This window comes from Syngnathoides biaculeatus, chromosome 14 (genome assembly GCF_019802595.1).
Source record: "Syngnathoides biaculeatus isolate LvHL_M chromosome 14, ASM1980259v1, whole genome shotgun sequence".
NCBI lineage: Eukaryota > Metazoa > Chordata > Actinopteri > Syngnathiformes > Syngnathidae > Syngnathoides > Syngnathoides biaculeatus.
The window spans coordinates 1,658,623-1,672,226 of NC_084653.1; the positions used below are offsets into that span (position 1 = coordinate 1,658,623).

The window sequence follows — 13,604 nt, forward strand, 5'->3', positions numbered from 1 at the left end:
TTTAAAATTGCACCTTGGCACAGCCTGATGTAAGAAAGCACAGACAGTACAGTGCTAAGTACTTATTTGTCCTTATTCAATGTGCCTTATTTTCCGTATAGTGTATATTAATTGACACTTTAAAGGGCCACTGTCATGAAATGCATGATTTTTAGAATGTTATTAATGAAAAAACGGCAGCCGACATGGACCCATGCGTTTTTTTCACCACAAAACATGCTTTTGACGTACACAGCTTTTTGTAACTCCCGCCATGAAAATCCTCTCGAGGGATTTGTTTTCGAGAAGAAGCAGGAAGTGACGTACATGGCGGGACCTCCCTCAAGTGGACTTTTGGTTTCTATTAGTTTTACCTCCGGGAAGGTAGCTCGTTGTTCCTTTGTATCAGCCAAAATGCTGGCTCGTTGCAATGCATCATTGCTTGAACACTCGGGAGGATGATAACCCTAACCCTAACCCTATTTACCCTTCATAAATTTGCAAGAGACCGACTTCGTCGTGAAAAATGGAATGCACGGGTGCAGAGGACGAGAGCTTTGTGGGTTCCAAATGACAGGTAGGTGTGTATACAGCTACTGAAAAACAGAATAGTTTGGGGCAGACTACATAATCGGTCTCTCATAACGTAACAGAAGATCCGTGTACGTATGACAGGCGTGCTAAATGTGTCGATGTGCGCGTCGGACGACGTCGGGCTTGCTGGCGAACACTGCTGCGTTGCTTCGCCAGCGAAGGCTTCAGGCTCGCGGACGATGGCGGCGCATTCAGCTGCATGCGACGACAACACCGTAAAGCGCCCCGGCTCGACGGTGTTGTTCATCGCGGACTGCGGCGGCAATGAACAACGCCCTAAAACAGCCCAGCTCGGCTCCGTGATAAGCCACCTCGGCACCGAAAATCAACCACACCAGCTGAGGCGCCGCGTCCGCTGGTCACGACTTCGGCAAAGGCTGCGCGTTGGTCTTGCGGATGGCGGCGGCTCTGAAGAACGCTGCCGACTGTGCCTCACTCACCCGCTTGCGACGACAACGTAATAAAGCGCCCCGGCTCGACAGTGTTGTTCATTGTGTACTACGGCGGTTATGAACAACGCCCTAAAGCAGCCTGGCTCGGCTCTGTGATAAGCCACCTCAGCGCCGAAATGGAGCCTTACCGGCCGGCTGCGATGAACCGCGATGGCTCATCTCTGCCGTGGAAGTAGATCGGACGGGGAGGTGGTTTGGCTGTGATCGCATATCATCTGAATATAGCTTGAAATAATCGGGGAATATTGCCACGGTAACTTCACTCGGTTGTGTGATGTTCTCTTCTTCGAAAAGAGCTTCCATGTCAGAAGGGGCGTGTTCATCTCCCACAGTAGGGTCCACCACGTGTTTTCATTGGCGAATGTCCGTGTGACGTCACGGACGTGATGCAGCCAATATGGCAACCACTTGGATGTCGTAGAATGACACTTCTGTAACTTTGCGCATGGATGACGTACTCTCCGCTCATATTTATTTTTTCGTATGGACATTGAAGTGAATAATATTATATGTATTTTTCATTACAATTTCTATTTTAGAATGTTTATAGGGATGACACTTGACCTTTAAGTTAGTATACTTCTTTTGTTTCTTTAGTTTGGCAACAAGACATGCTGACACAAAACACACACACACAAACACATGCAACATAACTTTACCCGCTTTAAGTATCTTACAAAAGTTTACAAAATAATGTGGACAATATTGGAAGTTCATTGGAAACTGGTGGAATGAATGGCCATTTATTTGATAGTGTTGGATACATTTTAATTGGACCATATACCTGCCTCCGTTTCTGCCATATTGCCTTCACCTATCCCAGGGGTTGTCAACCTTTAACACTCGCAAAGAGCCATTTTGACCCGGTTTCCACAGAAAAGACTGAGCCGCAAACACTTTTTGACATCTAAAAGGAAGATGTTAGTCTATGTTTCAGAAAACTAAACTTAATTCATTAAATGAACACATTTCGAAAAATCGTAAAGTTGAAAGTCTCTTTCAAATTAATTAAAACACTGAACTTGAAATTATCGATCTAGCAAACAAAAATGACGTGAGCGATCATCCTTTGGGCTTTTGTAGCAAATAGCAGAGCCATAACACGAATTTAAAAAGTAAGATCTGTAATTATGAGTGTACTCCTTGAAGAATGCAGTAGGGCGGAGTAAGGTTGACAAGGGAGTAGAGTGAGTGTGACTGTCATGGTATTAAACCACTGCAAATCTACCAACACCCGGCTGTCTCTCTAAACTTTTACCTCGAACAAGGAGAGGACTGATCAGATATGCAGCCAAGAGGCCCATGATCACTCTTGATGAACTGCAGAGATCTACAGCTGAGGTGGAAGAGTCTGTCCATTGAACAACAATCAGTCACTGCACAAATCTGGCCTTTATAGAAGAGTGGCAAGAAGAAGATATCCCTAAAAAGTCTCATTTAAATTTCACCACAAGCCACCTGGGAGCCACACCGAACATGTGGAAGAAGGTGCTCTGGTCAGATGAAACCAAAATTGAACTTTTTGGCCACAATGCAAAACGATATGTTTGGCGTAAAAGCAACACAGCTCATCACCCTGAACACACCATCCCCACTGTCAAAGATGGTGGTGGCAGCCTCATGGTTTGGGCCTGCTTTTCTTCAGCAGGGACAGGGAAGATTGTTAAAATTGATGGGAAGATGAATGGAGCCAAATACAGGACCATTCTGGAAGAAAACCTGTTGGAGTCTGCAAAAGACCTGACACTGGGACGGACAATGATCCAAAACATCAAGCCAAATCTACAATGGAATGGTTCACAAATAAAGGTATCCAGGTGTTACAATGGCCAAGTCAAAGTCCAGACCTGAATCCAATCGAGAATCTGTAGGCAGAGCTTAAGACTGCTGTTCCCCAAGGACAGCGAGAACGCTCAATCAAGATGTATGCCATCCTCGACGACCAGAGCAATTGATCACTGGCCAGGTCTGAATTTTTTAAGCTGTTTGACATCCAAGGGGACCATACACCTTACCTGATGAGGACCTGTGCTGGAACCACGGAAATGACTGGGAGAAAGGCTGTTGGTTTTCAGATCGAAGCATTGAATGGTGAAGTGTGTTTGGAGTTGCCTCCGCTCATTGAATGTAATGAAGTTACAAGCAACAGATCGGAAATCCCTTCTCCAGAGATCACTCACTCCCATGCTCACTTGAGATCCATGGCACCTCACATCCCAAAGATCGATCCTAAAGCACAGATCTTAATCCTACTGGGGACAGACCTCATACAAGTTCACAAGATGAGAGATCAAATCAATGGACCCCACAACGCTCCCTTTGCCCAGCGTTTGGATTTAGGATGGGTTATAGTAGGGGAGGTTTGCATCGATAGTACATACAGGTCCACTGTATCAGTCCTTAAAACCCATGTCCTACAGAATGGACGCTCATCTTTTCTAATGCCCTGCCAGAATCACATCAGTGTGAGAGAGAGAGTAGGCTACGGCGGGGAGCACAGACAGTCTACCTCCACACAGCTGACAACATATCCTGCGTCTGGTGTTACTTCAAAAGATAAACTCGGACGAGATGTGTTTGTGAGAACGGAAGATGATAACAAACCTGCCTTGTCCTTCGAAGATGAGACCTTTCTGGAGATCATGCAAGCAGAGTTCAAGAGAGATGAGCAAAACAGTTAGATCGCTCCTCTACCATTCAGAACACCCAGACCACGCCTTCCAAACAACCGTGCTCAAGCTCTCTCCCGTCTTCATTCATTGCAACGCACATTGAACAAAAATCCTACAATGAAAGAACAGTTTGTCGACTTCATGGAGAAACTCTTCAACAATAAACATGCAGAGGAAGCCCCCCCTCTCTCTGAGGATGAAGAATGCTGGTACCTACCCATATTCGGGGTCTACCATCCCCGAAACCCGGGTGCCATACGAGTGGTGTTGGACTCGAGTGCACAAGAAGATGGCATCTCTCTCAACAGTGTCTTGCTCTCAGGGCCTGATCTGAACAACTCCTTATTGGGAGTACTGCTTAGGTTCCGAAAGGAGGTTGTTGCGCTAACAGTCGACATCCAGCAAATGTTTTATGGTTTCCTAGTGAGAGAAGACCACAAGAATTTCCTAAGATTCCTCTGGCGCGAGAACAATGACTTGACCAAGGAGATAACAGAGTATCAAATCCGAGTTCATGTATTCTGTAACAGCCCCTCCCCTGCAGTGGCGATATATGTCCTTCGGAGAGCAGCCCAAGCAGGTGAGCAGAAGTACGGAGCGGACACACGGCAGTTCGTTGACAAACACTTTTATGTAGATGATGGACTCATTGCTGTCCCAACTGAGGCCGAAGCAATTGATCTGCTCAAACGCACTCAAGCTTCCCTGCCAGAGTCTAACGTGAAACTACACAAACTCGCCTCAAACAGCATCACAGTGATGCAAGCCTTCGCACCTGGTGATCTGGCGGCTGGTCTCAAAGACTTAGGCCTCGGCGAAGAAGATCTCCCTGTGCAAAGAAGCCTTGGTTTGTGCTGGAACATAGACTGTGACGCCTTTACATTCCGAGTAGCAGTCAGCGACAAGCCATTCACTCGACGTGGGGTGTTATCCACAGTCAATAGCCTTTTTGACCCGCTAGGCTTGGTCGCACCAGTGACTATCCGAGGGCGAGTCCCACTCAGAGAACTTTCAGCTGATGTTTACGACTGGGACACAGAGCTTCCTGCAGAACAGTTTATCAAGTGGGTGACATGGAAAAAATCACTACAGGATCTGAGCAGCCTCCATCTTCCTCGCTCATATCTGCATCAGTCCCTCTCCAGTGCTGCATCAACTGAGCTGTGCTTGTTCTCTGATGCTTCCAATTGGGCCATAGGAGCAGTAGCGTACCTGAGGGTCGTTACTACAGACGGACAATGTGAAGTCGGCTTTGTGCTTGGGAAAGCGAAACTAGCCCCTCAGTCAGGGCCCACTATCCCACGCCTCAAACTCTGTGGAGCTGTGTTGGCCGTTGAGATGGCTGAGCTGATACTCGACGAGCTTGACCACAAACCAGATGCTGTTAGGTTTTAGTGTGACAGTAAAGTTCCTTGGATATATCTACAACGAGTCCAAGCGATTCTTCGTGTACGTGCACAATCGTGTCCAGCGTATACGACAGACAACTTCTCCACAACAGTGGTACTACGTGCGTACAAATCAGAATCCAGCTGATTTAGCCACCAGATCTGTACCTGTGTCACGGCTCACAGACACTATGTGCTTTACAGGGCCAGAATTCCTTCACAAACCACACCAACCAGAAACACCCAGATCCTTTGAGCTGGTGGATCCTGAGGAAGACGTGGATGTGAGGCCTCAGCTGACCACTCTTGCTACTTCGATCAGAGAAAGTGAACTCACCTCAGAACGATTCCAACGGTTCTCGACCTGGGAGTCCTTGTTGAGAGCAGTTTCCTTCTTGATCCATCAGATTCGCTCACACAGGACAAACTCAACAGTTACATGTAAAGGATGGCATCAGTGCAACCAACCTCGCACTCCAGAAGAGTTAGAAGCGGCAAAGATCGTCATAATCAAAGCTGCCAAGAGAGATGCTTATCCAGAAGAGTGTGTCGCACTACGAGAGAACAGGGCCATACCAAAATCCAGCACAATTCTGAATCTTGACCCTTTCGTGTGTGATGGTCTCCTGCAAATAGGAGGACGTCTGAGACATGCTTCAGTCAATCCTGAGGTCAAAAACCCAATCATTCTCCCGAAACAAAGTCACGTCACAAGATTGCTTGTGAGTCATCACCATGCGAAGGTGAAACACCAAGGACGGCAGTTCACAGAGGGAGCAAACAGGGGCTGCTGATCTGTGGATTGTTGCTGGCAAAAGATTAATAGGCTCAGTTCTTCATCGCTGTGTCACATGCTGCAAGCTCAGAGGAAAACTTGAGACACAAAAGATGGCTGACCTCCCTTCAGAACGTCTGAGCTCATCTCCACCATTCACGTATGTAGGGTTAGATGTTTTTGGACCCTGGAATGTGATCAGTCGACGCACAAGAGGCGGAATGGCTCAAAGTAAACGATGGGCTATACTTTTTACATGTATGAGCACCAGCACCAGGGAAGTTATAGAGTCCATGGATACTGCCAATTGTATCAATTCCCTGCGAAGGTTCTTCGCCTTAAGAGGGCCAGCTAAGTAGCTGAGATCGGACAGAGGCACGAACTTTGTGGGAGCCAGCTCTGAGCTGTGTATGGAACGAGCTGATCCAGGTCAAGCCTGCACTCTTAAGTTCCTCCACGAGAATGGTTGTACCTGGGAATTCAATCCCCCACACGCCTCCCACATGGGAGGAGTCTGGGAGCGCGTGATCGGCATAACCCAAAGAATTCTTGACTCCATGTTGCAGCAAACCAGACATACTCACCTGACCCATAAAGTGCTTTGCACCCTCTTGGCAGAGGTATCTGCTATCATCAACACAAGGCCTTTGATCCCAGTCTCTTCTGATCCCACTTCTCCAATGATGTTGACCCCTGCTATGCTCTCGACCCAAAAACCGGGGATACCTGCTCCACCTGGAGGCTTCAATGAAAAGGATCTCTTCAAGTGTCAGTGGAAACAAGTGCAAGCATTGGCAAATGAATTCTGGTCTCAATGGAGGGATGAATATCTCCACACCCTTCATCCAAGATGCAAATGGCACACACCACGTAATAACCTGCAGGTTGGAGACATAGTGCTGCTGAACCAGAGCCAGACACATCGCAACGAGTGGCCGATGGGGCTTGTCGTCTCCACCTTCCCAAGCAGTGACGGACAGCTCCGCAAAATTGAAGTCAGGACGTCGCAAGACAAAATAAAGACTTTCTTGAGGCCTATCTCTGATGTTGTCTTGCTCCTGGCAAAAGAAAATCAAAGTTAAAGTACAGATGCTTTAGTGGCATTAGTGCCAGACGGGGAGTGTTCTGCCCCAAGTGTTTAATATGTTAAGAAGATCGATTTTATTAGAAAAGATCTGTTTGTGTTGTTAATTTTGAGAGTGCATTGCTGAGCTCTTATTTTGAAACTGTAGAATACAGGAAGTAGGAAGCGCTGAGCAGAGCGAAAAAACGGTAAAAAGCATGTCAACAGTTGAAAGATGTAGCACGTTGAAATCAGCTTATTCCTGTGCATGAATCCGTCAGAAAGCAATGGCTGTGAGTAATTTATGTTCTTTACATGTTTCAGAAGTATTGTTAGTAACTTTAACAGTATCTTCGTGCATATTTGTGAGCTGCACGGATTTAGTAACTTTACATGTTGTGTTCATTCTCATGAGATAGCTAGCATCAGTATGTGTCTCTGCTACTCACTTCACTAGAATGCTGTTGCTGTTTGTGCTTAGACTTACTGAATGTGAATGTTTAATTCATATAGTAATGGAAGATGTTTATACTCCATACTGATTTGACATTGCAGTCTATTTAGTATGTTTTGTATTTCTTTTTCTAGTTTCACTCCATTTTCATTGTGTCACCCGACTTGACCTGTTAAGAAGTCATTAAAGGAGCAAGCACGCTCACTTCCTGGCTCTTGAAAAGGAGTTTGGCTGGCTGTTTATTCATGTTAGCACTTTGGAAGTAAAACACATGAAGAGAACAGTACAGAGATCACAATAATCTTACAAATTTACAACTTGCTGGGCTTTCTGTGTCAAATCTGCCTGTGCTGTCGAAGGTCTTTGAAGAAGGCAAAGATGGAAACTTTCTTTTGGGCCTCCAGCTTGGGAACACACAAATTTCTATTGGCCTATTAAAGTTATTATTTGCCATAGGTTGGACTAAGTAATTATTTTCCAAGTTACTCTCAAGTCCCAGGTTGAGACAAGCAAATCCTGAGCCAAAATGCGTGCAAACTACAACAGGATATTAGTTAAGACTTCCTTGATATTTGACCACAAGTAACGTTACAAGTAGGAAATAGCCAGCAGGAACACCCATGAACAACTAACCAAGAGAGACAAGGTGAGGACTGGAAAGGAAGTGGTCAATGAGGAAGGCAGTGTTTTTGATGAGTGGTGCAGTGGGATTCTTTTTTAGTGTCTAAGCAGCTGTAACAACCTATGAGTTAATACTGTATGTTAGTATAAACCGTGTTTTTTAATGATGTGCCCGTACAAGCAATTAAAGCCTATAGAGTTTCTATCAAAGTGAGTGAATGACCACCATATCACATGCATGTATGTGAACTGCTTTACGGCATTGCCACCACATAAAGTGTGACAATTACCCTTCTTATGTCATTTTAACACATTTTAATCATCTCAAACCAATGTACACATTCAAATTAAGAAAATTCAAAGGACTCTTTTTTTCTGTCTCCCGTGTATTAAAATAAAGTGAGTAATAAACATTTTTTAATCTTTTTCATTATCCATACTTTCATATGCTGATGTGTTTGTATTTGAAATTTTAAAAATCATTATAAATACCAGACAATATATATTCATGAACCTTTTTTTCATAGGGCTGAGTATAGATTACTTCATGAACACATTTATTGTGACTGGGGTAATCAGAGTCAACCACATGCGAAAGGCGTGTCACCCATGATTCCAGGGACTCTCCTCGAACAGGGTGGGACCCTCCGTGCTGGTTCTTTCACCTTATCTGTCCACATTTTGGCGGTGGGCAGCTGTCGTCTGATTCACATCCACCTTAATGTCTGATCACTTTTTTTCAGCGTCTGTCTCCCTTTGCCCCATTCACTCCTTTTTCACTTGTTGTTTATGCTGGAGGACAATGTGCCTCGGAAGCCCCAGAAACTATATCCTCTGCTGGGCCTTTTTGAGGATGGAGTTGATGTATGTCTCCCACGTCAGGTCCTAATACAGTTGGACAGCGTGAGGGGTAACTGTAGTGAAGCATGCCTCCTGAAGTCCACAATCATCTCGAAAGTCTTTTGTGTGTTCAGCTCCAGGTTGTGTCAGCCACACCAAAGCTCCAGGTTCGCCACTTCCTGTCGATACACAGACTCATCGCCATCTTTGATGATGCAGATTTCTGTGGTGTCATATGCAAACATCAAGAATTGTGAACTGGGTGCGTTGAGGAGCAGTCGTTCGTGTAGAGGGAGAAGAGCAGCGAGGAGAGGACACAAACTTTGGGTGCCCCACTGCTGATGGTGCGTGTGGATGCAGTGCGTCCCCCAGCCTCACCTGCTGTGTCCTGCCCATCAGGTATTTGTGGATCCATTGGCAGATGGCAGGCGACATGATGAGCTGGCGAAGCTTGGAGGAGAGGAGATCGGGGATGATGGTATTGAATGAAGAGCTCAAGTCCATGAACGGGATCCTCGCATAGGTTCCCATGCTGTTGAAGTATTCAAGAATAAACTGCAGACCCATGTTCAATGCATCATCACAGACCTGTTTGCTCAGAAGTCAAAAAGCGACACTCTTGAGGTGGTCCAGCACAAGGTATTCAAAGGACTTCTTGAAGACAGGTGTCAAGGCTATACAGGCCTGTCGTCATTCAGACCTGGGGTCCAAGGTTACTTGGGGACCAGGATGATGGTGGAGCTTTTGAACGAGGCTGGCACAGTTCCAGTAACCTGGGTAAACTCTTTGTGAAGACTGGAGCAAGTTGCTCTGCGTAGATTTTGAGGTAGAATGGAGACACACTTTGCCACTGCCAATTTGTTAATCTTTTGCTGTTTGAAGATACATCCCACATTCTGTGATTCATTCTATGATGATGGTCAATGCAGAAATCAGAGGTGTTATGGTGGTCTTTGGTGCAGTTAGTGCTGTGTGGGGATCGGAAGAGCCCACTGGGGATCATATGCATGATTTACTGTGGTGTATCAGTGGTCTAAAATGTTATTTTCCCCACAGCCGATACGCTGGTTGTATTTAGGGAGTTCATGGGCTTAGCTTTGCTAAAGTCTCTGAGTAATGAGGGGTAATTTGGGGTGTTTATTTCTCAATTTTGTTGACTTGTTTAACAACCGTTACCAGTCCTGTGTTCGTGTTAGCTTGAGGTGAAATGTACACACTGGCAAGGATAAAGGAGGCAAACACGCAGAGATTAGTATTGATTACAGTTTAAAAAAAAAACAGCAACTCTAATAAAAGAAGGCTGCAGTGTTTGCTGAGCTCCGTTACCTCAATGCACAATTTTACATTGACCCCAAATCAATCGGGGACCCCACACAAGGGACAGAGGGGTGACAACCACAGCAGAGAGGATCCAGGGAGAGACAAGGACTCAGACACAGCAGCATGGCTCACAAGCCCTTACTCCAGAACCAAAACAAGAGGCTTTTTTTTCTCTGCTTTGTGCGAACCTGCTCCGGGGAGCAGGCTTCCCACCTATGCCATGTTTACGCTGATTATCTGTCACATATATTGCCACGCATTTTACCTTGTCCTGTGCCAGATTGTTGTACCTCATTTTCGCATTCCCATAGTACCTTGTGTCATGTTAAGTACCTCTCGGATGCTAAACCCTGCTTCGCATTTGACCTTGTCTCTTTGGCTGCCGATTCTGTTACTTTTGCTTTCTTGAAATGCCTGTCATTGTATAGACCCTGGACCGAATAAACCTCCTGCTGCAACTGAATCTGGTACGCGGAATGGAGACGCTGCTCAGGAGAACTCACTGAACTTGTTAGAGTATCCAGACTTGTCTCTCTGCCCTCTTGCTATCATGTCATTAAGGCAGTATTTTCAAATTACAGGGTCAAATCACTTCCCCCACACAGAGCATATGATTGTGCGATTGATTTACTGCCCGGTACCTCACCTATTCAAGGAAGGCTCATCTCTCTTTCAGGCACGGAATACCAAGCCATGAGGCAATACATGGAGGAATTGTTGGCAGCCGGACTGATTCAAATAAAAAAAAAAAAAACTACAATACATTAAAAGTCAAGTGTCATCCCTATAAACATTCTAAAATAGCTATTGTAATGAAAAATACATATAACATTATTCACTTCATTGTCTATATGAAAAAATAAATATGAGGGAAGAGCGCGTCATCCATGTGCATAGTTGCGGAAGTCTCATTCGATATCCAAGCCGCCGCCATATAGGCTGCATCTTCTGTCCGTGATGTCACACTGGGGCATTCGGCATTGAAAACACGCTGTGCCACCTACTATGGGAGACGAACACACCCCTCCTGACACGGAAGCTCTTTTCGAAGAAGAGAACATCTCACAACCGAGTGAAGTGACCGGGGCAATATTACCTTATCGTTTCAAGGCATATTTATATGATATGCTGATCACGGCCAAACCATATGTGGCCAAACCACCGCTGCGCCTGACCCACCTCCGCGTGGCGGTGATAAAAATAACGCCGCCCGCAAGCGACGATGATGCCACGGCTAAACTGCCTCCCCATCCGATCCACCTCCGCAGCGGAGATGAGCCACCGCGGCCCAGTGCCGCGATGAGCCACCCCGGCGGCGCCACGTCCGCTGATCACGGCTTCGTCCGGGGTGGCACATCGACACATTTAGCACCCCTGATTTACGGATTATGTCCTCCCCCAACAATTATTTTTTTTAGTAGCTGTATACACACCTACCTGTCATTTGGAACCCACGAAGCTCTCGTCCTTTTCACCAGTGCAATCCATTTTTCACGACGAACCAGGTCTTTTGGAAAAGTATGAGGAGCCAATCCAGTGAGTGTTCGAGCAATATCCAGCTTTACAACGAGCCGGCATTTTCGCTAACACGAAGGAACAACGAGCTACCTTCCAGCAGGCACCTAAAACTAGTATAAACACACGAGACCGCTTGAGTGTGCTACTGCCCTGTATGTAACTTCCTGCTTCTTCTCGAAAAAAATCCCTCGAGAGGATTTTCATGGCGGGAGTTACAAAAAGCCATATACGTCAAAATCATGTTTTGTGGTGAAAAAACAGATGGGCCCAATCCATACCGGCTGCCGTTTTTTTCATTAATAACGTACTAAAAATCATCAATTTCTTCATAACAGTGGACCTTTAAAGTAAAAAATATAATGTGCTTCACTTACTATTAGGGAAGGGAGACTGGGATGGTGACGAATTAAGTCAGACTGCGTTCAGCTATTGCTAAGTAAGCAAGTGCTGGTAGCCATTGTTAGCGGTAAATTCCTCCTCGGCGTCCTCTCCTTTCTGCTCTTTCACACTTGGGAAAATACGCCATGCCTTTTCCCTAAATGAACATGAGGCTGATATTAAGCCTACGTTGATTTGCATCCTTGGTCCATAACGTAAGTAATCCTTCCATCTTGGGAACGATCGAAACGTCGCTTCATTTTTTTCTCCACAAAAAAGTTCCTTCGTGATCACTGTATCCCTAATAGGGACGAAACCCTTCATGTGCGGGCTTTGTCCTTCATAATAATCGCCATGGTCATCCAACTGAAGCCCAAGTCTCTATGTCCGTTGGTGTTAATCCTTTCTCCATTTTTGTTTTTATTTTATTATGTTAACCTTTGGTTCCATGGTAAAAAAAAAAAAAATAGCTTTCTTCTTTTCGGCCATAATGTGTAAAAAGGTGGGCGAACAGGGGAAATCAACTCCCAACCCACAAACACAGATTAGCCATATGCATGAGCTAAGCAGAAACACTGTGGTGCTGGGGCCATAATGGCGGACAAGACTCGGGTGTCGTAAAGTTGAAACGTTTTAGGTCTAGACTGTCTTAAACCGAGAACTCCCTGTACACTGGGCCCACACCAACAAAACAGTTTGTTACCTGGACATAGCAAAAACACAGTGCGTTATAGAGCAACGCTACTGGTGGCCCAACATAAAAATTCATGTAAATGATTATGTGAGCTTGTGTCAGGTACATGCCGCCAATAAAACCTTCCTGCTTCATCCTTCGAGAGAATTGCAACCTCTCCATTCCTCGTCGCCCCTGGTCCAGTATCTCGATTAACTTCTTGACCAGGCTGCCGAACTCACAGGACAACATAACCGTTCTGACTGGGGTGGATCGGTTCTCAAAAATGGTACACTTTTTTGGACTATTCAAAGCACACAGCAGAACTCATGGTTTGTTGTTTGGTCATGCATTGATGTCATTTTGTATTGTTACGCCATTTTTCTTAATGCCATACTAAGTAATCTTATACAATGCGGTTAGCACATGCTACGCTGTTCACATGCATGTGCATCTTCCAGACACACGAGCATCTTCCAGTGGCTTAGCAGAGTCGCAACTCACTCTAATCACATCAAAACATGATGTCCCCAACATCACAACCCACCATCCTACAAATTCAACTGCTGCATCGAGATCAGCCGGTCAACACTATGGTTTGCTTAAGCATTCTCTGCAAAGCCACGATGCTCCTCCGCCATGCTGGGTGGTAGCAAGAGTAGAGTCTGCATACCTGTTTGTCCTTGCTTAGTGGTTCTGTTTCTAACTTCCCTTGTCATTTCATTGTTATTTTATACCTAATGGGTACTCACCAAATCGCTATGTAGTTATTATGGTCATATCACTCAGAATATACGTTCACATTTTGCCGGCTTGTATTTCCCCCGAGGGGTGCCATTGTGCCAATTAGGGATCTCGCTTCGTAGCTTAACTTTGC

The 13,604-nt window shown here is 45.5% G+C and overlaps 2 protein-coding genes across 8 annotated transcripts in view; both read left to right on the forward strand.

Moving 5' to 3' along the window:
- Positions 1–13,604, forward strand: part of LOC133512214 (interferon alpha/beta receptor 2-like) — a 157,243-nt gene that overhangs the window by 99,009 nt on the left and 44,630 nt on the right. The gene's annotated exons all lie outside the window — the stretch shown is intronic.
- Positions 1,363–6,511, forward strand: LOC133512687 (uncharacterized). The gene is made up of 2 exons (XM_061842536.1): positions 1,363–5,207; positions 5,290–6,511. The coding sequence occupies exon 1, from the start codon at positions 3,815–3,817 to the stop codon at positions 5,090–5,092; it is 1,278 nt and encodes a 425-aa protein (XP_061698520.1). The 5' UTR covers positions 1,363–3,814; the 3' UTR covers positions 5,093–5,207; positions 5,290–6,511.

What these genes read in the sequence shown, in the direction of transcription:
- LOC133512687 (XM_061842536.1), top strand. Translation starts at nt 3,815, where the DNA reads ATGAAAGAACAGTTTGTCGACTTCATGGAGAAACTCTTCAACAATAAA.